This window comes from Lepidothrix coronata, unplaced genomic scaffold (assembly GCF_001604755.1).
Source record: "Lepidothrix coronata isolate B3197 unplaced genomic scaffold, Lepidothrix_coronata-1.0 Scaffold140, whole genome shotgun sequence".
In the NCBI taxonomy this organism is placed as follows: Eukaryota; Metazoa; Chordata; class Aves; order Passeriformes; family Pipridae; genus Lepidothrix; species Lepidothrix coronata.
In genome coordinates this window covers 500,072-525,812 of record NW_016690320.1, presented here as the reverse complement: position 1 = coordinate 525,812, position 25,741 = coordinate 500,072, and the positions used below count along the sequence as shown (strand labels likewise).

At 40.1% G+C, this 25,741-nt stretch overlaps 2 protein-coding genes across 6 annotated transcripts in view; one reads left to right on the top strand and one right to left on the bottom strand.

The window, feature by feature from the left end:
* The window catches only part of CHRNA7 (cholinergic receptor nicotinic alpha 7 subunit), a 40,194-nt gene extending 26,795 nt beyond the window's left edge, over window positions 1-13,399 (top strand). Inside the window, exons 5-11 of one of the 2 annotated variants that reach the window (XM_017827520.1) lie at window positions 3,128-3,207; window positions 4,414-4,581; window positions 4,970-5,164; window positions 6,448-6,534; window positions 7,171-7,280; window positions 9,357-9,904; window positions 13,160-13,399. In XM_017827520.1, the coding sequence (XP_017683009.1) occupies window positions 3,128-3,207; window positions 4,414-4,581; window positions 4,970-5,164; window positions 6,448-6,534; window positions 7,171-7,280; window positions 9,357-9,875 (1,159 nt within the window). In that variant the 3' untranslated portion in view covers window positions 9,876-9,904; window positions 13,160-13,399. Of the gene's footprint in view, window positions 1-3,127; window positions 3,208-4,413; window positions 4,582-4,969; window positions 5,165-6,447; window positions 6,535-7,170; window positions 7,281-9,356 lie in introns of both variants that reach the window. The other variant, XM_017827518.1, reaches the window with a different exon arrangement.
* Window positions 1-25,741, bottom strand: part of MYO1E (myosin IE) — a 242,482-nt gene that overhangs the window by 147,030 nt on the left and 69,711 nt on the right. The gene's annotated exons all lie outside the window — the stretch shown is intronic.

The window sequence follows — 25,741 nt, the reverse complement described above, 5'->3', positions numbered from 1 at the left end:
GTACAAATTCCAGGATTGACTGTGCTAATGTCATGTATAGCTTTCTTCCACTTTTTACTAGGCTTATTAAAAGTGCTCATTTCTGGTAGAATTATTTTCCAAACGGCCACATAGTGTTTGGTACTTCATGGAATAACAAGAATTGTGGTAGTTACATCTCGTTTTAAGTTTCATTTTTCCAGTTTTATAAACCTGAGATTCTCCAGATAGGTCCCAGTGGGATTCTATCTGCTAGGTACAGCTTTGCCATCTCACTGTGCTGCAATCAATATCTGCTTTCAAGTCATTATACCCTGAAGAAATAGTTTTCTGTCATCACATTTCAGTCCAAAGTCTCATCAAGCACAGGCTCAGTCACTTGGTGCATTCCCAGTTGAAGCAGTGCACTTCATAAAACAATCAGAAACATGACTTAGAAAAACACATATCCCCCTTTTTCAGAAAAAAGAATTTCATGTTTGAATCTGAGTACCACTGGATATTCTTTTAAGAATGTGTCTTATGAAAGGCAAAGTCACGTGGCAATGAAAATTGAGTTGCTTCGTCACTTGTGTTCTTTCAAAAATGATATTTTTGCCAGTTACCAGAAACAGTAGCAAGGTCTTAGAAGCAACTCCCCGGTGCTTAACTGCCCTCTGCTCCAGAGGAACAGAAGGGAATCTAGTCTAGGAGTCATTACCTTCCTCTTTACAAGTAATTTGTATGGCATGGAGGTTTTTACATCCTGAATTTGGCTGTTTGAGTTCCATCATGTAGCCTTTATTAATTTCAAATCAAAGCAATTACTTGTCTAATATAGAACCTTGCTGGAGGACTTACAGTCTGGTTTCCTGAGGAAATGAGTCTTCAGCACATGTGTGGGTGCACACTTGTGTCAGTGGAGGTGTTTGTGTATGATCTTGCTGCCCCCTTCCCCAGTATCCCCTGACTCCATTTCTACCAGATTTGGCAGTGCCATGAGAAGAGATCTTTGCAGTACCAGTTTCTTACAAATATCACGAAAGCAAGCAGCCAAAATGTGGAGGGAAAACAATTAGAGTTCCAACTGGAAGAGGAATTGCAACACAAAGCCAGAGAATGCAGCCGTGAGCTGTGGAGCTGAAGGAGTGGCTCACGCTGGTTCAGCTGCCTCAGAGCTGAACTGCCTTTGCCCCTCGAAGTGCAAGAATGCAGTCAGGATACAGTCACAATATTGATGCTTTTCTGCTTGCCTTTAAAGTTCAAATTAAACAGTTGCAAATATTTTCAGCACTTGCGAGCCTTCTGCTCACCACAGGAAAAAGTGCAACTCCGTAGAGGCGATTATGGATTTAGCTTTTTCTTGTCTGCATATTTCACAGACCAGTCCAGATATTTTTTTTAAATCTAATTTCTTCAAATACATGAGAGGAAAATAAAATGGAAATTAAAAATCTCTAAAATAACAATTGCTTTATTTTAGCTCCTGAGATATAAAATTTGCTTCAGACTAGATTAAATATTAAAGTCCTCTTTTTAAAAAAGAATATTTAAATAAAGGTCTTCCCTTGCTGGGAAAAAACCCCACCTTTTAATATACTTTATTTTCTGCTAGAATGACAAATATTTCTCTTTATCCCCATCTTAGATTTTTGCTGTATTTTTCTGATAATGTCTTAAAAGGTGATTAGAAAATTATGAGGTACTGAACCACTAATAGGCAAAGAGACATCAGAAACTTCTCATGTTCCAATTGACCTAGAGAGACACAGGATTTTAGAGACTAGAGGATTTTAGACCAAGGAGAGCCCAGACTGCTGCAGGAACGAGGCCCTGAGCGTCGTGTGCCCTCCTGTGCCCTGCCCAGCACAGCTGGCACTGCATTTGCTTTGTGTGCCACCCCACCCCCGAGGTGGCTGTTTGGAACCTACAAACAGCACAACAAAGTACAGGAGCCTGGGTGTCTCATTTTGCTTGTTCTCTGCTCAGATAAAGGCCTGAGAAAGGAGCCTTTGTCTATAATGAGGGCCAGCAGCCATGAGAGGTGGGTTCAACACAGCAGTTCCTGAAACAATTCCGAGGTGCCCTTCACTGCCAGTGCCATTCCTGACACCATTCCCTGCTGGTCCCTTCCCAACACACTGTGTGCAGTTTAACCCAGGCACCTATTTCAGTCACTCTGACAATCTCTTGAATACCCAAGCCCTGAGCTTTAAGGAATGTAAAGATCAGAATCTCCAATCCCTTACTGCAAAAACCCCCAGTAGTAAATGGGAACTGTGAAATAAGGCACAATACTATAATGGGTAAATGTCCATTGCAATGCTAAGTAATCTAAATATCTCTACCAAAGGTTTCTGGGGTTTAGACAGCAAACTTACTTTCTTTTCCTAAGAAAGAGTCATTATTTCATCATCTAAATATTTGAAAATAGGTTGTTTCCCGTACAGAAATTCTTAAAATGTTAATGCCTAGTAAATTCCTGGGACATTGTGCCAGATGTAGTTGAGATATTCCTTGGCAGTAGCTGCCAATTCATAATTTGGAGCATTCTCCAAGTAACATTATGGTTCTTTTCTAGAGACTTGTAAGACCAGCACACCAGGGTGGTCCTGGCCAGCACCACTGCACTGACACTTCTAATAGGACCTCTTTTTCCTTTTTTTCTGAACCCAGTTTGTGGGTTCTGAGGTGGATAATGAAGGCTGGAGCTGCATTAAAGCATCTCGTGTATGACAGGGAGTAATGATGTTCAGCCAAGCAAAATAGGTAGGAAGACACAGACCCTGGAGGATCCATCTCCCCAATATTCATCAGCTGCTGGTAACACAGACAGCAAGAGAACAGAGTTACCTGTACAGGTGCTTGAGAGGTTTTTAGAAAGAGCTTACTTTGCAAATGGAAATCAATAGAGCCAAGGCACTGTAGTGTCTGCTGGGACAGGTGAGCAGCAGGAATGGGGCGGCTCCACCTTCACTTACGGCGGATAATCAGGAACAAACCCAACAGTATCGGACCAGCTACACTGAGGCCACAGCAAACTGGTGACAGGAGAAAAGCTGTCAAGCTTTTGGGGTGAAATAATCCTTTTATGAAGAACAGATTCATCTCAGATATTCTTCAGCCAGTCACAGAGCATATAACCCCTTTTGTTTCTTCCCTGTTCTAGTGCTGATGAAAGATTTGATGCGACTTTTCACACCAACGTTTTAGTCAATTCTTCAGGACATTGCCAATACCTGCCCCCAGGTAGGCTGTTTGCATGCCACAAGTGTTGGTAACTCAGACCATTTATGCATGGTGTGGTTTCAAATTTGACATCAGTTCTCTGATGTTTTATTTATCTGGCTAGCATCGTCTGATAGATTTAAGTCTGGGTGCATTATGAGTTACATCATTACATCTTTGCAGGAAAAGCACCACAAAGATACATGTTTTGTTACAATTATGTAAATAATTTTGTCATAATGCACAATTTCAGAAGTTTGGAAGTATTAAAAAAAAGATAAAAAATAAAATTCCTTGCTATAAAAAGGTAGTTTTTATTAAAGCTGTGGTAATGCCTCTTAATAAAAATTTATTTAATTAATGTAGTGTTTCTTTTACTAATATGTTGATTTTACAGTAAGATATTTAGTAATATCTTGGATGTATTTCTATTTGAAATGATTCACTGGATGCTTCATCAACACAATTTTTAGTCTGAGAGGAAAGTAGCCATTTATTTGATATACGACTGACTTTGGATATATATCAGTGGAGTACTGCTTCTGCTCCCCAACTCAATTAGCATAATTATTAGAATTAACTCTTCTCAGAATCTGAATTTTGGAAACTACAGCAGTAGAGCCAAGTGCTTTCCAGACAAATTAGTTTTTCCACCTAAGATCCCAAGAGGATTTCAGGGGATTGCCTGTTATTCTTTTGATTTAAGATATTCCATTTGGTGGAGGCTTTTCAATTCAATTCTGAAAGCTGCTAAAGGACAGGGCCTGACTCAACAAGTGAAAAATAAGAAGCTAGCTTTCCTGAGTACATCAAGATCACAGAAATCTAATAGTACAGCAAATAATATTTCAGGATTTCTTATATTTCAGGATTTCTTGCTTTAGCCAGTAAAAGAAATAGAAACAGATTACATATTCTGCTTCATTTCTTTCTGAAATACAGGATCTAGAAATCTGAGCTCTTCTATAAATATTCTCCCACTATGTGCCAAAATGGAAAAATTGATTAAGAACTAGTTTGTAACATCAATACATTAATGGTACAGTTCTTTCCCTTTTCCATGACTGACTTTTGCTCATTACGTGTCAAGACACGACTGAGGTTAAATACGCTTTACAAGTGAAAAAGAGAAGGCGTGATGCAGAACAAGTTCTGGTTAAAAAATATATGTGAAATTCTGTGGAAGAAGCATTTAAATTCAGTGTTCTTGTTTCAAATCCCATCTAGGCATATTTAAAAGCTCCTGCTACATAGATGTGCGCTGGTTTCCATTTGATGTTCAGAAATGTAACCTGAAGTTTGGATCCTGGACTTATGGAGGCTGGTCCTTGGACTTACAGATGCAAGAAGCAGATATATCTGGCTACATTTCAAATGGGGAGTGGGATTTAGTAGGTAAGCTCTTGATTTCTTATTTACACTGTGAACTTGCAGCCTTGTCCCCACTGCTGAAATGGATAGAATAACAATCGTGAAATGAAGATAGAAATTAAATTAATAAATGGCCTGGCTGGTGGCATTTGAAACTGTAACAACAGGTGTGAGATGCGAATCAACATAAAAAAATAGTTGGCAAATTTGCTGCTTGAGTTCTGTAAGTATCTTTTATCTGATTTTCCTTCATGGTCTGAGAAAAAATTAGTTAGGAATTAAGCTTAAAGAAGCAGTTTTATCTGTGGTAGAACCTAGAAAGCTACATTTATCCTTTTAGAAAATAATTGCTACATAATATACAGTTTACTCACATTAATTTTGGGGTTTTTTCCTCTTTCCTCCTACACAGGAGTTCCTGGGAAGAGGACCGAGAGCTTTTATGAGTGTTGTAAAGAACCCTACCCAGATGTAACATTCACAGTAACCATGAGACGTAGGACTCTCTATTATGGACTCAATCTCCTTATTCCTTGTGTACTGATATCAGCACTTGCTTTGTTAGTTTTCCTGCTTCCAGCAGACTCAGGAGAAAAGATCTCACTAGGTAAGTTATTAATAGGATATTGTAAATATGACTAAAGCAAAAGAAGTTGTCCTTTTAAAAATTCCTGTCAACAGTCTTAGTAAGCAGGAGGAGTAGCCTGTGGGTCCTGTTCTGGCTCATGAGCTATTTTTACTGTTTGATGGTGAACCAACAGAAGCACAAACAATTCCTGGGTACCTTCCTTAAGAAGCAGGGGCTTATTTTTTGACATTTATTTGCTTAACAAAAATCTCAGATTCATTAAGTAAAGTTTAAGTTTACAAATATGCATTTGAACACTTTAACATGGAATTCTTCTCAATATTTCCTTTTAATACTGAGTTGTAAGTAAAATCCTACAGTGCCTTCTCAGAAAGATTGATTCTAACTGCTCCTATTTTACTTTTTACAGCAAATTTTAACTGAAGTATTAGTTTGTGAAACAAATCTGATTTTGAGTGTTTGATCTTTAAGATGGAGGTTAAATATGTAAAGAAACCTTTAGTCCCATACAAAAATTCAGATGCACTGGCTTCTACTAAGTAGACAAAGCTGTTTAAAGGTAGAAACAAAACTGGCATTTCTCCAGAATGAGTAGTGGCCTCCCTCATCAGGTTGTAGCCTCCCTCATCAAGCAATAGCCTTCCTAATCAAGTAGTCCCTCCCAATATTTTAAGATGAATTCTTTGTTCCTAAATCTTTCCCAGCTGGCAATGACTCCTGATTGTGTAAGACTAGTCCTGAGAAAACAGTTAAGCCTTGTTCTAGAAAGATGGGAACTCATCACTGAGCAACAGAAGTCAAACTCTAAAAATCAACAGTCGAGAGTGCTTGGGCACAGCTCCCTGCAGAGCCCAACAGCTGATATCAGACAGTATCAAAGTCTATCCAAGACAGCAAATCTGCTTTTCAGGAAATTTATGCATGACACCACCTGTAGCTTCCATGACAATTAATCAAGTGTCACATGCTCAAGCACTCCAAATCACACCATGTTTCTAAAGCAAACATGGTACAAGAATTGCTTTGATTTACCCCAGCTAATTAGCAAATGGTCAGAAAAGTTGAACAGTTACAAGGATCTAAAAATATCTGTGTCTGTGCAAGCTTTGGTGCTACTTTGGCAGCACTGCTCCCTTGAGCTGGAGGTGGTAGAAGAAGGGCAGGAGCACCACTAACATGCTGGGGCAGGGGCACAGTGGGGTAGATCTCGCAAAGAGCACTCCTTCAGATTCGTTTTGTTTCTCTCTGTGTTGTAGTTACGAGGTACTGATCTAATTTCATACCTCGTGTTTATCTTTCAGGTATCACGGTTTTATTGTCTCTCACTGTGTTCATGCTGCTTGTGGCTGAAATTATGCCAGCAACGTCTGACTCGGTGCCCTTAATCGGTGAGCTTGGATTCCCTCGGGGTTGTTGGCCAGACAGGGTGCAGTGACGGGCCCGAAGGGCAGCAGGGAGGCAAATCCCCACCTGTACAGTGCCCCACTGCAGCTGGATTAGGAAAATACTGCCAGTTGAGGAGAGGCTCTGGTGGTGCTCTCTGCTCTGAATGAAGCACAGAATCTATGTGTATCTGGGAAAAGCACAAGGGAGTCAATTTTCCATGGAAGATTTGTTGCAATTTTGACAGAATTCACCAGATTATGCTCTGTATTCCTAACTCCAATTAGAGCTAAACATAATGGAATCTTCCCCTTGTAATTGTTCAAACAAAAAGAGAAACTTTTCAAAAGAAGTACTAGCCAGTCTCCATAATACAGGTGAAAGAAAATTAGAAGACAATTTTTTTCAAGATTGTTTAGAAGAGGCAGGTGCTCAGTTCCACAAAAACAATTGCTAAACATTGGCTCTAAATAATGACTGATCTTTCTGCTGTTGAGAAGCCTTTCAAAAGTACCTAAGGTAGCATGTGTATCACTACACTGGGAAAAGAGCTGAACACTATGTATGCATGTACAGAAACAGGCCTTACAAAAGCTATATCAGCCAAAGTATGTTGTTGTAATTATCTGTCTATTTTGCAGCTCAGTATTTTGCCAGCACCATGATTATTGTTGGTCTTTCTGTGGTTGTCACTGTTATTGTTCTACAATACCACCACCATGATCCAGATGGCGGAAAGATGCCTAAATGGGTAAGGTTTGGTTTTCCTTCACTGCCCATTTCATAAATGTCCAGGTCAGGGATGTGACACAGCTGAGGGCCTGTGATCGCTTCTTACTGTTAAAAACATATAAATCCTTTCTAAACATTTTGTTTGGAAAAGTAGTTTCACCAGAAGTGAAATGTTTTGTGTGGTTGGTTTCTTAGAGAATGCGTGTGCAAGAGAGAGAATGAATATACCTCCACTTGCTTCTAATATCCCTCAAAACAGCTATAAGCAACTCGAGATTTTGCTAAAACTATGTATATAAATGAAGGGGATTTTCAAATAAGCTCCAGACATCTGAAGTGAAACAGATAAAAGAAAAGAGTAAGGTGCTGCTGGAGATGATCAATGCATGAACTACACTACCCTCAAGGTGCAACTGCTACATATTTAGCTGCTGTCCATACAGAAACATCCATATCCTAAAAAGCATTTGTTAAAGATGGCTGTTAAAGGGGAAGTGAAACTTGCTCTGAAAATCCTGATCTTTGAATCTCAGTTCAAGAACATCTGTAAAGTGCAAAGAAGAATTAAAGCATATTTATAAGCACATAAGACTTTCTTTAGAATGTACTTTTATGAGGGGTTGTTTTTACAGAGAACATTATGCTCATATTGGTTTCCTACACACTGCTGAGAATCATCAGCCAATTGTCCCCTCTTCTGCCTTCCCCCAGCTCACAGCAGCATTCAGGCATTTCTGAAGATGGAGAGACCTTTCTCCTTTTTTTCTCTCTAAAACAATGAGTTGTTATTATCCTTACTAGCCAGAAAGAATGTGCACACAGCAGTGCCCTGAGGATAAGAGATAATGAGATATTCCCTGGCCTATTTTGGAGTAGTGACTTTAAAATAAATTTCAATGAAGAGAATAAAAGATGTATCTCTTTAGACTCATGTTTGATGACCGAAAGGGAAGAAATATTTAGAACTGAGCCAAATGTCCTCAGAAAACAGAGTACTTGAGGTTGAACAGTGAGCTGTCGTGTTGAGAAGCTGAAGACCAACAAACATGAGTTGGATACTGGTGGATTTTGGATCAGGCCCACAGTTAACGAATATTATCCTTCTTGGTGAACCTCGATAGTGTAAAGAGAGTAACAAGGAAAGATCTATCTCTGGTTAGGATGCTTGTCTGGATATAAAATCTACTCTGAGTGGCAATCCACAGTCAGAATAAATGGACCAAATATAATTATAGTGTAAAATTTGCATATTATACAAGACAATAATATTTCATTAGTGCTCTGGAAAAGAAATGCTGGAATGAGCCCTTAAAATCTGATTGAAATAAATGATAGAAGCTTTCATCAGAACTGGAACAGTCCCTGGCTTGCCTGCACTTTTGGTAAGGCTGGATTAAGGCAGTGTGGAAAACAATAGAATAATACGCACTGATTAAGTCTGAAAAGTATTTTTTAAATCAAAGTAATTTTTCTGTCTTTTCTCCATATTATATCGAGATCTGTTCTCTAAAATCTGCAATCAGCTGTCATGAACGCAACGTGGAAACAGAGCCAAACCATTGTGAAGCTTGGTGGTCCAGTCCAGTATAGAATCTGTTTTAGCAGCCCCTTCCAAACAGTAATGGCCTGGGAATTTAATATTAGAGCACAAACACAAGTAAAAGAATTGTAAACTTACTGACTACGATTCAAAGTAGTGCTATTAAGACTATTACAAAGTAACCCTTCTTCAGTAAGTGTTTTGTTTTGTTGAACCCATGGTTTCTAGTGAAGGTGGAAAAGACTCCCATATCACTGTTCAAATGCCAGGAAAAATTAACAGTATTTGGAGACTATGGAGACTCCCATCAGAGGAAGGGGAAGTCCTAGTGCTCCTAGTCAGTCTGAGGCAATCAACAGCACTGCAAGCTGGCAATCAAGCAACCTCAGTGATTGGCAAATTAATCAGCAGGAAAACTGTCCCCATTTTCTAGAACTCCTGTTCAGAATAAGCAGAGACCACAGACCAGACAGTCCCCCGGGCTGCACCAACACCAGCAGCACCCAAAGACAGCGGCTGTGTGAAGAGATGTTTATTCTCAACCTTTTCTTTCAGACGAGGATCATCCTTCTGAACTGGTGTGCTTGGTTTCTGAGGATGAAAAGACCAGGGGAGGAGAAAGTGCGTCCTGCCTGCCAACACAAACAGCGCCGCTGCAGCCTGTCCAGCGTGGAGATGAACACCGTGAGTGGGCAGCAGTCCAGCAACGGCAACATGCTCTACATTGGCTTCAGGGGGCTGGAAGGGGTTCACTGCACACCCACCACCGATTCAGGTGTAATCTGTGGGAGGATGACCTGCTCACCAACAGATGAAGAAAACCTGCTGCACAGTGGCCACCCCTCTGAAGGTGACCCAGATCTGGCTAAGATTTTGGAAGAGGTGAGGTACATTGCAAACCGGTTCAGAGACCAGGATGAAGAGGAAGCCATTTGCAACGAGTGGAAGTTTGCAGCCTCTGTAGTGGATCGGCTCTGCTTGATGGCCTTTTCAGTCTTCACCATCATTTGTACAATTGGTATTTTAATGTCAGCACCAAACTTTGTAGAGGCCGTGTCTAAAGATTTTGCTTAACTCCTAACTAGAACCTGCTTCTCTGAATGGTATGTAGCAAATAAGAACATGGGGTTTTTGATTGCTTGTTTCTAATGAGTGTACTGCTTCTCATTGTCTGCTTTCTTTTGCCCCCCTCTCTGGTCCTGAGTTCCTTTTGGAGGAGTGGCACCATTTCGGAAGGGAAGCTAAGGATTTCTCTCTGGGCTGCCTGGGCACAGCTCCTTTGAGCACTCTTTTGTGGAAAATGCAGTTGCTGCGAGTCCCTTCAGAATAACAGTGTTGCACCACAGTCTCTCACACACGTTTGAACTGGCCATTACAAAATAAGAGGTAGACAATGCCAGAAATGTCACTTCTTCCAGATTTTGTTACAAAGGATAACATGGTCCTTCTTAACTATTAGAATGAGTGATTGTAAACACTGATGTTTAGGAGGGGATAAAATTCACATGGATGCTCAAACAGCAGAGAGAAAAGGGAGAAATAGTTGGCTTTTTGGTTACTGCTTCTGACTGAGCTGTCATGTGTAGCTCTCCAGCTCACTCACAACCAGTCAGCCTGTACCTCCCTCCATGCACTTTGAATAGAGCAGAAATGACTTTCAGAATTCTGAATCAAAAACCTGAAAGTTGAGGGGACACACCATATAACGTGTCCTTCCGTATCTTTCTGGATCTGACCTAGAAATATGGCCTGAATTCTTAAACAGGCTTCACAGTAATTTGTGCAGTGTTTACTACTTCTTCCTTCTCCCCAGAAAGGCATTCTTCCAACTGATGACCTTTTTAACTACCAAAAAGAAAATGATTGATTTAGGATGCCTTTATCATCCCTTGTTTAAAAAAAACCCAACAACCCCCACACTTGTCTCTTTACTGCTAACCAGACTTCAGTGTGGGAGAAGTAACTCAGTGTCTTGTACAGGCTTAAGCATAAGTGAGGACTCAAAAGCAAAGAAGCCATTAAATCCTGAGATCAATGTTTTCATTTAAAAATGGAATGTTTGATCTGCTGTGTGCTTAGCCTTCTCTAGAACTCCTTCTGTTGAGTCACCATAACATTGTCTTTACAAGAAAACTGCACCTTTTCTGCTCAGTTTATCATCGGATGAGTACTAATGAATAATAAAGCTTTTCAGGTCTGATACAAACTATGAAATGTATAAATATACATTTATATATACCTAGCATATACATCCACAGAAAGGTTGAGACTTAAATACAAATTCTCCTAGACAGACTTTTGCAAAGGCAAAACTAATAGTTCATGTGACTTTGATGTCTTAATGAAAAGGACTGAGCTGAGAATACCAGGACCTGAAACTTTGTGTGTACAAAACAGCTGAGAATTAATCCCTTGCTGGCACACCAGTATTCCCAACCAGTGATGTAAGTGGTAAAAGATGTGGGGGAGGATTACTTTAGCACTGGCTGCTTCTTTTATCCTGCAAAATCCCCATTTTTTGGCTGAGGTCTTCAGAGACACGAACAGGGGCCTGTTGTACCATGGTTTTACTGTGAAATAAAATCAAGGCCTCAAGTTTATCTTCTAAGATGGATTAAAATAAAGTGACTGAAATGCTTATTCTCCCTAGGTAATGATTTCCTTTTCAGAGTCTGCTCCCCTGAAAGCAGGAGAATCAAATTTCATGTAGACCAAGCCTAGAGTCACCACAGGTACCGTCCATCACCTGAGTGAACACCTTGTGCCAGCACCTTCCTGCCTGAGATAGGGCAGGAGGAGTGAAAGGAAGGCAGGATATCTCTCACAGTTTGTGAATTCTGTCCTCCTGAAGGTGCATTAAGAATCTTACACTGCAAAGACACGAGCAAAACATTCAACACCACCTTGAAAGCTCATCCTGAAACCATAGAATTACCTATAAAGGAGTTATGTTTTCAGGAACAAGGATTAACAATAAGCCATGTACTAATTCCTGCAAGTAGTTTCTAGTTTGTAGATTGCATATGAATGGGAAACTTTGAGTCCAAAATCTGAAAGGTGAGTTTTGTTCATTTGTGAATAACTACACATATCATGTGGCACGTGCTGCTCCCCTGAGTAATGTTCCTAGGCTGGCATTCCTGGTGGGAATGTTGATTTGCATTGGTAGTTTTCCTCTCTGCAAGTATCCCTAAGTAGCTACGTAGAGCGTTCCATTTAGTCTTTGTAAAGTTTTGGGGTCCTCTTGGAGAATAATTTCCTAGGAAGAAATGAAGACTTTTGAGGACTGTCTTGCACAATGGGACACAGTTAATGCAATCATGACACATGATGCATGTAATGTAGGAAGCATGAGAGTCCCTCTCTTTGCACCCAAATCCACCTACAGTATCTGTAGAAATCATCTTGCTAAATACAGGAGGATGGAGAAAGCAAGTTACAATTTGACAGTAAACTCCATTATCAGTGACAGACACGCCTGGGCTTAAAAACTGGAGCCTGGTGCTTGGCCTTTAGTGAAGTCCTGCCAAAGTCTGAAACACAGAGTTTGTGACACGGTCAGAGAACCCCAGAGGTGTGAGACAGAGGAGCTGTGAGGCACCAGCACTCTGCCTCCTCCACTGCCTTCATGGCTGGCAGGATTCATGGGAATGCACCAAGGGGACAAGGGAACCCTCATTTTCCTGCTGTTAACACAACCTGTAGACATTTGGTAGTAAGTTTATTATACATTTTAAATATAACAGTGACAACTCCTCCATTATGTTCTTTTGCACCTGTGAGTCCCATTCCCCTGTAACTGAGCTGAGCAAAATGGGTATGTTTCTTGTCAAACTGTGTGTGTCAAATATATTTGTGTATGCTAAACAATATTTTGATCTAAACGCTGTGAAAAAATATTTATTTACAATTTGGGCATAGAGATGGAAATTAAATTCTGTATACAGTATGTGTATATAATATTAAAGACTACATAGTGATGGGAAGGTTCTGTTATAATCTTAAGAGTCCAGAGGGTAAGCAAGTGGTTCACCACAACTAAGCTGTGGCTTGCCTGACAAATTCAAAAGCTCACTCTAGAGCTCAGCTGTCATGTACAATACTATGTGTGAACAATGTATATTGCTTTTTCTGTTTTTATATTGAATTGTATTGAATATTTAACAGACTTTTTAATATTTTAAAAATTTTATTTAAGTGTTAATGCCAAAAAAGTTCCAAACGTGAAATTTAAAAAGTTAGTTTTAAATACAGATAAATTATTTAAACAGTACTTAAAATATTAAATTATTTTATATAGGAATTGATAATACTATGTAAGACTTTTTTTAAAAGGTTTCTTTAAATTCTCTTTACAGTCTCTAGCTGCAGGATGTAGTCTCAGTTCACCTGTGACATTTCAACTCCTCACCTTCTTTAACAAGAAAAGAAGGTAAACCAAAGCCCCAGATTTTCTTTCCTTTTGTTATACTACTTTTTACATTAAGAAACATTGCATAAAGGGCATTAGAAAGAGATGTTACATCTGTCAGGTACTGATTGTCATATAAGCAACTCAATACCTTTTCAGTCCAGTACGAATAAAAGATTTAGATCAAGAGACTTTTGATTCTTTCTCATTTTGCTAAGATGGAAACAAACTCAAGTGGTAGAAGACACGAATAGCCATAAAAGAAAGAAAAATGTCTTTGGCTATTTCAGTCTGAGATGACAAAGTTCTTTGATAATTAAAAACACATCCATATCCTCCCAGCAAACCAGTCCCACACCAAACATGTATTACTTCAGTCTTACATAGGCAATCAAAGTTAACTGAGTAGGTCTGTAATACCATGGAAATTTTGGACTGGCCTCAATGCCAGTATTAATTTACTTTTTGAAGTTTAATACAGAGAAGAGAAACAAGAGAGAAAAAACAAATTCATAGCAGCTGAATAAATTGTTGGTTTTGCCAGCTGCAAAGTTTGTTTGTTGGCTACTGATGAAAAAAATATCTAACCAGCAGAATACCCCTCAGATGAAAAAAACCCATGTCAGTGCAGTTTTTTGCAGACAGATGAGTTGTACTGCCCCCATGCTGAGACAGCTTCCCAGCTCTGCCACGTGAGCATGTGCCAGAAGTAAAGAATCAAGGGTTGTTGAACCCAAGACTTTTTTCTCCTCATGCTTCTCCCTAAGGCTGTAAGGAACAGCTGATGAAGAGCAGTTTGGTCAAGGACAGCACACCAAGTCCTACATGCACGAAATTGTTACTGAAGTTCTGACAGAGAGAGTGACTGGGCACTGGAATGGGCTGCCCAGGGAGGAGGTAGAGTCACTGTCCCTGGAGGTATTTGAGAAGAGACTGGACGTGGCACTTACTGCCATGGTCTAGTAGACAAGGTGGTACTCGATGATCTCAAAGGTCTTTTCCAACCTAATTGATTCTGTGATTCTGAAATCCAGCCTGTCTTTGGATCAGAGCTGCCATGGGTCACAGTGTCAGCTATTCAAGAGGCTCATGCTGCTCTCTCTGCCAACAAGCCCTGCCTTCTCTCAAGTGCTGAGAAGCAGGACAAGTGTCAGACTTAGTGTTAGACTTCAACATGGTCAAACAGGCTTAGCTTAACACACCCCAGGCAGTTTCCTGGCACTGTCTGCAGCCCTGCCATCACACACACTCCATCTTGGAAGCCCTTGTGACTGGGGATCACTGTCTGCCACTGCTCTGGGGCATCTGGATGGTTCATATGCAGACTGAAGGCTGCCATGGTTTAGGAGCTTCCTCATGAGCAGATCCAATGCCCTGGGGGTGGCAAAGTCCATCAAAGCACTGGGTCTTGTAGAGATTAACACTATCAGCCATCCAGTTTTAATCCAGCAAGAACCATCATAGTCATTTCTCAGCCTAACCTCATATTAAAATATCAGCAAATGTTACAAGGCTTAAACAGAATCTGCACGTTGCAGATAATCAAACAGGAACTCAACAGGACAACAACCACAAATTAAAGCCTTCCACTATTATTTTTTGCTCTTGCTTCTTAAAAAAAAACCCTTAAGATTTATGTAACATTTATTTATACTATTAAGCAATTTGCAGATGATGGCATAGAGACAGAATAAACAACAATCTCTCACACCCCAGTGAACACATTCAAAACTGCAATTTATTCACAGAACATGAACTTATTCAAGTCTGAAACTTCAAATCAGTGTCTTATCTATACCCTCACTGCACAGATATTGTAAAGGTATCACTACTAAATCATGGGGCTTTCAGAGCTGCAGTGACTTGTCCCTGTAATGAGGCTATACAGGAATAGCACTTTAAACTTCAAAAGAATTTGAATTATCTACATATTTTCACCTTAAAAAAACCCCCCAACAAACCCAAAACACAGCAGAAATGTAACAGCTGTGACACAATATAATGCTACTTTGGAATGTGAGTACATGAGAATAACATCCAAAGAGGCAACTGAACAATTCTGGATATAACCAAATGTCTCAGTGCCTGTGTAAGGCAGAGAAATCTTTCTACTGAGTCCAGAATTCTGGGATCAGGACCATATTCAGTCCAACAAGCCTCACAGTTATCATTTATGTATTAGTCTGGTTCGTGGCAGGCATGCAAATGAATAAGAATAAGCCAGATATTAAGTATTTATATTCATTTGGCTTTAGGCTTAAGAAAAAAAATCTGCATCCCAGCACAAGATATATGCACAACATCCCTCAGACAGCAGGACTACACACAGCTGGGAAACATTTCCATAATAACTTTTGTTCCCGTAAAAGAATTCCGGTTTGAGGCTGCTTTTTCTGACACAGCACATTCGTTGCTCCCTGTCCTTCTTCCAAATTCTGGCCAAGTGAAACCTAATTAGCCCCCTGTTTTGATCAGAAGAGATGGTACAGACCCGACACTCAGAAATCCCGTGTGAGTTTAACCCCTGACTCAAGAGGGACTGTTGTCAGAAAGTTTGACATTGCTGTGCCACGCTGTGCCCCAGAAGGAAGGTGCTTCCCAGGACTGCTCGTGCCCACCCTGCAGTGCACATAAAGCTGTCAGAGGGCAGGAAGCCCTCACAGGTGGCAGCAGTGCAATGGAGGGCAAAGCAGGCTCACCACTCCCACGGTGGGGCATGGGAAGGAAGTTTTCCCGGTTCTCCTGACTGTGCTCTGTCTGTGGATATCAGTATATGCTGGTTTAACCAGTTAGTGCTTAGCTCAGCTGGTAAGATATTTATTTCTTTTGGCAAGGTAATAGTGTAAGAGACTTGGGAGTTAGGGGCTGCAATACCCAGCCCACCTGGTCTTTTCTTAAGACTAACAGACACTGTCTTAAACTGGACTAAGCTGCATCCAGGTTAATGATAAGGACAGCAGTTGTAGTTTTCTTCATTAACCACTTTTAAAACCCACTGAAGTTAAACTGCTGCACCTTTCTCTGCAGTCAAGGTTAACATTCATTATCCTGCCTGCAGTTAACAGAGTGGTAACATTGCTTAATGATGCACACTGTCCATGTTGTTTATAATTGAGAGTATCTTGCACTGAAGAGACCAGAAAAAAGGACAAGAGGCCAAAGTATTGTACCTTTTAAAATAAACCGTAAGAGATAAAAAGGGCATATGAGAGACTGCCAGAGAATGAGGGGAGGCAGATTTGATATCACCATCAACAGAGAGCTGTGTCATGTGGCATCAGTACCACACCTGCCCCACAAAGCCACCAGAGAGTCTCTGTGAGCACCAGCAGCTGAGCAACAGCCTGTGCTGTTTGTGCCAGGCAGGGGCTGAGAGGGGGCAAGTCCACCCTGACTGGGGACAGAGCAGGCACAAATGGCCTCACTTCAGTCCTAGCACACCCATGCCAAGCCTCATTTGTGACACCTGCTCTGCCCTGCACTCCATTTGATGGCACACATGGGCACAGGTCTAGAGCCAGTCACAGCCTGAAGCACCCTCATTCCCTTTATCTAACTCAGAGAACTCCTCACTGCCCTATTTCTACATATACATATAGAATCTGCTTCTTCAGGGAGACAGGGTTGAAAGAAAGATGTAAATAAACATTTGCAAAATATTCTGAAAAATCTATGCAGAAGATATGTATGTGTTAGCTCAAAACCAGCATGGTTTCTGTTGCTAAAAACATACTGGAATTCATAATTTTCCAGTAGGTTTCAGTTGCAGTCCTATGCCAGGCTTTTAGTGTGCCAGCTGATAATGGACTGGGGTTGCGACTCCTTCTTGCTGAAATTTTGCAGCAATCTGTGTGGGTTGAATGAGGTATAAATGAAAACTCCTGCAGCCAGCAGAGCTTTTACCCTGAGCACACTAAAGTCTGCCTTTTAAACACCTCAGTGTTCATTTGCAATCATTTAATGGAGTGCTCCCTGCACCCAACAGAAGCCAACCTGTAATGAATGGCACTGCAGCCATCTAAAGTGTCCAACTTCACTTCTGATAGACTGGATTCATGCCTCTTAACTACAATAATAAAAGCCCATTTATTCTCTCATGCACTTTCCCTAGTGGACTGGAAAATATCCTGTCTACCTGGAGCAATAAAACCTGCACAGTGCAAATTCTGAGATTTGAGTCTCCAGGCATTGGCTTTATGATTTTACCCTATATCAGAGTAAATGACAGATTTAGCCCAATATTATATAAATTACACACCTCCATTTTGCAACCTCTGCAAGTTCAAACTCTTCTGTCTCTTGCTCCAAAGGCCCCAAGAATAGTGGTATCATGTCTTTGCCCAGCAGGCATAGTAATAACAGCAAGAGAAAGATGGTTTATCCAAGATAAACAACGTCAGAACTTTTTGCATAAAACTGGTATTTGTCTCTTTTCATACAGACACCTAATTTAGGCCATTTGGGCTCAGACATTTCTTTGGGATATCAGACATGGTATTTTTCATGTTCCAATTTTCCACTAACAATTCAGTATGTTGGGTCCAAGAGCTTTCATTAGTGACAATTTCATACCTGTCCTTCTCCTCCAGTGAGGGTGGTGAATGTTTTCTCTTGAACAGAGTTAATATGGAAACTTCAACAGTCTCTCCATAATGCCATGAACTGCATAATTGATTTGGAAAAATTATCTGTATTAGGGAGCATCATGAGGTTACAGGTACTCCTGTGCTTTCCTCCAGTCAGCAGCATTGATTTTCCCATTCACTTGACAAAAAACACTTCAACAAAATCACCTCTCTTTCATTTACCTGACACATACCTATGCTCCAAGATTTGCTTAACTTTGGTAGCATGAGTGAATGCAATAGATTGTAGCCCAAAGCATAATGATTATTCCAGGATTTTTTTAGTTTTAAACTATCCTTTACTCTAAATGATGAAATCACAGAATAGCTGGAACCCAAGACACGAGAGAGCAGACCAAAGCTAGAAAAATACATGTACTTAAAGGAGCTCGTGAAGCAAGATGTATTTTTTAACACAAAAGCAGTTCAAAGGAAACTGTAAGGCAGTAAATTTTCAATTCTCACACTGCAGAGGACTCAGTCTGCTGTTCTGTGACAGAGCAGAGCACGAGCTCTTGCTGAGTCAGAAGCTGCCAAGGATGTGTGAGTGTGGAGATGCTGGTCTGCAGGCACTGTGAGTCACACTGCCATTTGCTACAAGCCAATAGTCTGCAAGGAGCGTGAAAAAATTAGGCAGAACTTCAGTAAAAGCAAAACTCTACAGGGAAGAAATCCTCAGAAATAAGAAGTACAAGAAGAACTGACTGCAGTGGGCAGCTTGCCCTTAGAGAGAGAGCAGGACCAGTGCCCTGTACAATGCCTGCAATTCTTAAGTACTACATCCATGTAAGTTTTAAATGGTTTCTATCAAAAGTTCAGAATACTGTGAAGACCACAAGTTTAACAAAACTGGTGTCCAATATGGGTCAAATTTTCAAGAGCACATGATGGATTTTTTGATCTCAATAGGTTTCCACAAGTTTGTCTCACTAGGAAGGAGAATGGGAGAAAGATAACAGAATACAATAAAGATCTGAAAATTAGTTTTCAGAAACAGATATGCAACCTCCTAAAGAATTGTGTCTGCAAAAATGTTCAGTCAACAACCCTAAAGATCACAAATTGCTGAATAGTTACAATTGAGCCTGTGGGATGACAGGATTGCCCCATGAAAACCAGCACAACATTTTCGGGAAAAAAAAAATCCCTGGAACTACCAGGAAGTTTTTTGGGGTTTTATTTGCATCATTTGTTTCAATGATTGCCCATGTGACTGTGCCTAAATCTCATTAAATAATCTATTTCTTATTTTACTGAAAATAAGTCTAACTTGCAAGGTGGGCTGACAAACCTCTGGTAGTGCAGAGATGGTGAGCGAGTGCCGAGGAAGGTGTGATCTTGGAGGATGTGCTCAGGGGCTAAAAGCACCACAAGCCTCAGCAATACTTGCTATCAGTTTGTAATCAATTATTTTCAGTGCTTGTGCTTGGGGAAGAAACACATCCTGTGCCCTTTTGCAGCCCTGCAGTGAGACAGACAAGCTCTTTTTGTAGGTGATAACGATTCATCCTCCACCCTGGTGTACCTGCTCTTCCTCCTGTGGCTTCCCAGCGATTGATAACCTCGTGTGGCATGACAGGGCTTGTACTTACACGTGGCTTTGTGAGGAACCTACGAATGGTTCCTGGTGGGATTCATTAGCTCCTCGTATTTCCTGGGTGAGTCACTGGCATCTGTATTTGAAAGGGCAGCTGCTGGGCTATCAAACCTCCTGCTTTCTCTCTGGGAAAACACTTTTAACCTCTGATGAGAACGGCCCAATAAAATCTACTAGTCTACTGATAAAAATGGAGTGTCTATTCCATCATGAAATAGAGAGGGATTGGGATTGACTTTATATATAAGGCTCTTGTAACTCTCAGCACATTGTTTACAGGCAAAGTGAGGAGGAGTGGTCCTGCTTCCAGAGAAGAGATACAGTACAATAACTCTAAGCAGAGCTTGATTACTGACTGGCTGCCAGAAATCTACTGTTATAAAAATATTGGGGAAACCAGCTGTTTTAATTGGGAAGGGAAGCAAACTGGAGGTATTTGGAAATACCCCAAAAATACAGACTGTGCATTAAAAAATGTTAGGATTGTATCATTTTTGTGTGGAAAGCACACCCTTCATGCAAAGGAAATATCACAAGGGTGGAACAATATGGCACAAGTACAGTGTTATTAGCCAGAAAATGTCTGTGACCTGTGCATGTGAAATATTAGCATCAAGAAAACACTTAAAACATATAGAATAGATGGGGATTTTGTCAATATATGAATTATTTGTAGTACAGGAAAAGTTGTTATTATACGCATACAAATTTTATTTGGACATTAACTATGACTTTACTACTCTGCTTAAAACGCAGCTGCATTATCCATTTTTATGAATAACAGCTGCCAGCAGTCCCTGTTGGAGGGACACATCTGTGAAGCACTCCTAGTGCAGAAGCTTCTGAAATGGCATAGTCAGCTTTCAGCTCTCAGAAAAGAACAGCACAAGCAAACAGTGAGCACATAACGAGACATGCCTGGAGCCAGTGGTATTAAGGAAATTAAAAGACAGGCTGGGAAGTTACATGAATTCCAAATTAAAGCACAGACTGAACAGTACAATATGACCCAATCTGCTCCCAGAGTCGTCCTATTCCTTATTTTATTGTGGCAGGAATTTTCTTATGGTTTATCTGAGTCCTATTATTACACTGAGCCTTGTGCTTCCCAAGGAAGCATCAGGGTCCTCTACTGAAAATAATGGTGAAACCTCAGCTGCAAAAGAGCTGTGGGAGCAGGATCAAGGTGCTTTATAGATCCTTGATAAAAACTGAACCACAGGATCTCAAACATTAAGACTGAGTGATACCAGCAGATAAGAGAGACAATCTTCCTGGGTGGGGTGGCTTATTATGAAAATCCTTGTCCCCATCCAGCCCTCCCTCCTGCTCCAATAATCATCTCAAATCACCAAGACAGTGAATTTAGCTTGTGAAGTTGACAGGTCTTAAAAAAAGCCACTATTACCCTGTCTACAGCCCTGTTTGCTTCATTGCTGTCTTAGTGACAGTTCTCTGTTCTGGCTATTATAGGCTTGGTTGAATGGTGTCTATATGTGACCTGGAAAACTAAAATCTACCACTGTTACTATTTTGCTTATGTAAGAAAAATAAAATTAACATTTCTGAGACACAAATCTCTTCACATAATTCTGCAGTTTAGAAAAGCTGTTTACATGATCCTGAACAAGCTTTGTATGTTCTGCAAACTTCTACCATATTCCTTGTGTATCCATGCCTGCAGCATTTACTGCACAGCAATATCTGCATTTTATAACCAGTAGAAATGTGAAATTCCTCACATGCAAAACTCTCCCCCTTTCAAAATGGATGTCTTTTCAAGTTCAAATTTATCAGACTGTAAGCACTCAATGCTTGCAGTTTATCACCAATTCCCATCCTTAGGGTCCATTAAATAATTCAGAATTTATTCCAAAGCTCAGTGAAAACATGGTATCTATCTGTGGACTTCAACTCATTTAGGTTTTCTGAAAAGTTCTGCTTCTGAAGCTTTCCAGGCAATTGCAAAAGAAGGGTATAGGGTATGTATAGGACATATCAAATATGCCAGTTTAAAACTACCTTGACAGGAAATGTCTTAAGCCTGGAAGTGGCCTGCACTTAGCAACAGAAAAAGTAGGGTGAAGATTCAGGTTCTTAATTTATTTAAAACCATTATTATTTTGAGCATGAGGAAATAGAATTGAATGTACTTTCTAATTTTTGAAGAACCAATATTAGCCACTGCTCTGTAAATTTGTAAATACAATTCTAAAAATGCATTTTATTAATTTTATAGCTTATATATTGACTGAGCATAGCTCTATACATGTGCATTTGTCCATTAAAAAGCATCATTTTATTATATTTGCAGTATCGCAGTATCATCACAGGAACTTTCAAGACAAAATAATTACCTTCTTTCAAACCCTTGATTAGTACTGCAAGAAGCATAAAAGTAGTATTATCTTGAGACTTTTCGAAATTTGTTTTTTAGCAAATGTTCCCTAAACCCACTATGAAGCTTGTACTGCCAACCTCATTCTGTCTTCCAAAAGGGTATTTCCCTGGAAAATTGCATAATCCTAAATAACAGATAAAAATAAAAAGCAAGGCAAGGGAAAATCTTTGGAGGGATTCAGTTCTTAAACTATTCTAATTAAAAATTTTGCAAGCAGCTTAAACAGAATGTACAGTGACTCAACTGACAGACCCGCTTTGGAGAGGGGGGATAATTCAAAGGTGAGGAATGGTAAAAGGATTAGAGGGCAAAAGGCAGAACTTAAACTGCAGTAGGGTTTTAAAATTGATTATGGGCTCAAGATTAAATTTGCTAAAGCCACTAATGCTGAAGAATCCCACTGAGTCCAATGGAGTTTGGATCCATCTCTTTGTATAAAAAGGCAACCTCCTATCCAGCTTCGTTCTGAGTACGTGCAAAGATTAAAACTACTGGAGCCACCTGGAAAAAGGCAAAAGTTGGCTCATAATGTCTGTTCATGCTCATTCTGTGGAGAATAGGAAGAAGAAAGTATGTGGCCTGATCAGAATTTTATATTTGCTGGGCAGAAACCAAATGAATTCACTTGCACGTCTCCTGTGGAGATCCTGTGAATGACTAAAGAGGCAGAAAGGCTCCTGCTGCCTCCTCCTGCTGCACACACGGCACACCCCGGCTGGGCTCCTCCCTCTCCCCACTGCTTCTCTTCCTGTCTCTCTTTCCAGCAGGGTTGATGATCCTAAACCATTCCTGAAAGGAGGTCTAATCAAGGAGCATGATATTTAAAATTGATTTCTACACTAAGGGACTGCAAGGAGAAAATACGAGCAAAAGAGAGAATAGCAAAGAACACCCAAGGGAGTGACATCCTGCTGAAACCCCGGGGGCTGAATTCTGCAGGTCTACAGAGTCATAGCAGGGCTGAATGGATCCTACTGAATGAAGGAAAAGGCTGGATCCATGTATTAACTTCACCAAAATATCTGTACCTATCATGCCTGCAGGGAAACAACCTTTGAAAATGTTTTCAGGAATACATTTGATAGTGTATTTAAAAAAGACAAAACCACTACTAAGGCTCTAATCAATCATGAGAAAGATTACAAAGACCATCAGTCTACGTGGTTACATGCTATTCCTAACTAATCTAAATTTCATACAATGTTTATCAGATATAATAAACTAATCACCATCTGCAGATACAGATTTTCATCATTAGGAAAATGCAAATTAATGATGATGTAACAACACCTTCACTTTATAGTTATTCCATGACTCCTGGGGAGATTAATTATTTATGGAAGAATTACATGAAGGAGTACATCCATGTATGGAACCTGGTTCTTTGGCTTTGTCAGACAGTTTCATATGAAGATATTTCCTCAGGCAGAAATGGGTAAGAAGCCTACCTGTGCCTGCTGCTTTCCTCTTCCTGTGTTCACTGGCTTGCTAATCTAAATAAATGGAGTGTGGGAAAACAGCCAACAGTTACCACTGCAGACTTGGTATCACACTGTATTTTACTGGGTCACAGTGGTTTTCACCATCTTATACCAGCAGTGTGGGCAGTTTGTGAAGAGCCAGACTCCACACAAGTAAATCTTTTTAGGTCTCAAACACTGAAAAGTGTGTTATGGAGACTCATAATTAAGTACGTTTAATAAAGATATTCACAAATACTAAGGAAAAAATACTAGAGAATAACTGTATCCTTTAAATTGCAACATCCTCTTGTTTGAATCAACAAAACAATATCAGGGATAATGAAAAAGACACAGGCTCTGCTCCCATCCTTGTGTGCCTGTTGACCAGGCAAAGCACCTCACAGCTCCCAGGTTTCAAATCCAGTCTGTATCTATCTATTCACATCCAGCCTGCATCTGTCCCAAGCAGAAGAAAAATAAGACAGTGCTTCCAAGTTCCTGCCCATACATGGATGATGGAGTCCTACCAGGAGGTCTGCTTTGAGAACCCCGAGGGTGGGGTGAAGGCAGGCTGTGTTGTGGAGATACACTGCTGTGCAATCTCCTGAGTGCAGATCTGCTGTGCTGCAGTTAATTTTAAACCAGAAAACACAACTTCACACACAGTCTCTTAACCTGTTTTCCACTGCAAGTGCTTTCTTTCCTGAAGGACCATTGTATGAGCACCACAGAAGCCACCAGGCATCACAAGTGATTCAAGAGTTAACTGGTATTGAACTCTGCATCTCAGCACCTCACTGCAACGGGACTTGCTTTTTCACAGACCTCTGCTGTAGAGCTGGGTTACTGATAACTTTTAATCTACTATTTTAATCTATTTTTTTAAAAATCGCAAGTGCCTGCAGTAAAAAATGAAAGGAATCTGTTGCACAACTACTTCTTACTATGGAAAATTAAAACTGATGTGTTTTATAGCCATGGAACAATTTTCAGAAAAGGATTCTTTCTCGGTACTTAAATATTTAACAGGCTGTAGCTCCACTCTGCAGCAGTTGCTTAGTAAGCTGCAATTTTCTGGTAATTGAGAAGCTAAAGGTATGGCTTAAATTTATGGATTTTCAGTATTACACACAAGTTTGCTTGCATTTTCATTTTCAAGATAGAGAAAGGAATTGTGTTTAGAATGACTCTTCTGTGTTTGGGGTTTTTTTAATTTCATTTTTTAAAAATACACATGATTCATATCAGGTGTGCTAAAAACACAGCTCAGGACTATACCAGCAGTATCAGTGACAGGCTCCAAGTCACGGCGTTTAAGGCCATAAAGGTCATCCAGCCATGCAGCTTTACCTTCTGTGTGTCACAGTCCATTAACACTTTTGTTACTGGGTTTTTTTTCCTCTTTTCCCCCAGTGGAACTCCATCCCTGATATTCTAAGGCTGAAATTTTGTTTTTTTTTTTTCAGGTTAGAAATGCATTTCATTTTTGCAATTGTTTGTTGTAAACCAATTTTTCTATCTGCTTAAAAGAGTTATGTTCTTCTCAGTTACTGAAAGTCAAAGAATTTTTGGTGTCTGGCTTTCTTAATAATTTTTAAAAAATGCTGCCTAGATACACTACTCACAGCACAAAATAATAAAGATACTGTTCTTGTTTGGATCATTTCAGGGGTAGGTAACACCAATCAAGTCCAAGTTTCCTTGCAGTAAGGTCTGTCAGGGCACAGCACCTCCGAGTTCACACCCATCCCAAATGATATCTGGATTGTCAGCCTATTTACTCTGTGTCTATCAACAGTCACTACAGTAAACACTCCTCCCCCACTGCTCTGGGCAGAAGAACATACAAGAAATAATCTCCTTCAAGAACCAATTGAGCTCATTAAAACATAATGATGACTCTAATTAATTTCTTATTTCTGCCTCAAAACCCCACACCGCACTTGTCCAGATAAGGATCCCCGTACAGTAACCAGAGATATGTCCACAGCTAAAACAGTTACACTGACCTTCGGGATTAGTTTTTGGGAAACTCAGCAAGGAATGAGAAATGGATTTAAATCAAGACTAGTTTATTACTGCAGAAGGCAGAGACCAAACTTTTGGTATTTCTGCCTTCCTGATATCCCTTGTGTGTGTGAGAGAGAGAGAGAGAGAGTGGAGAAAAACCCATCAGACCTCCCTGCCTTGTAATGAACCACCTGTTTTTGATCAGCAGAGTAAGATTTCATCTGCTGTAGGGGTGAACGTGGAAAAAACAGAAAAATGAAATCTGACAAATTAGATCTCACGGTTCAAGAGGTAAAAAATCATAGAACAAATCCACAAAAGGATGCACCTACAATGCAATTGCTACTCACAACAGCAAACTGTCTTTTTTTTTTCATTTGGGTAATACTGGAAGTGGTTGGAACTGAGTGCAGGATGCACTCATGAGAATAAT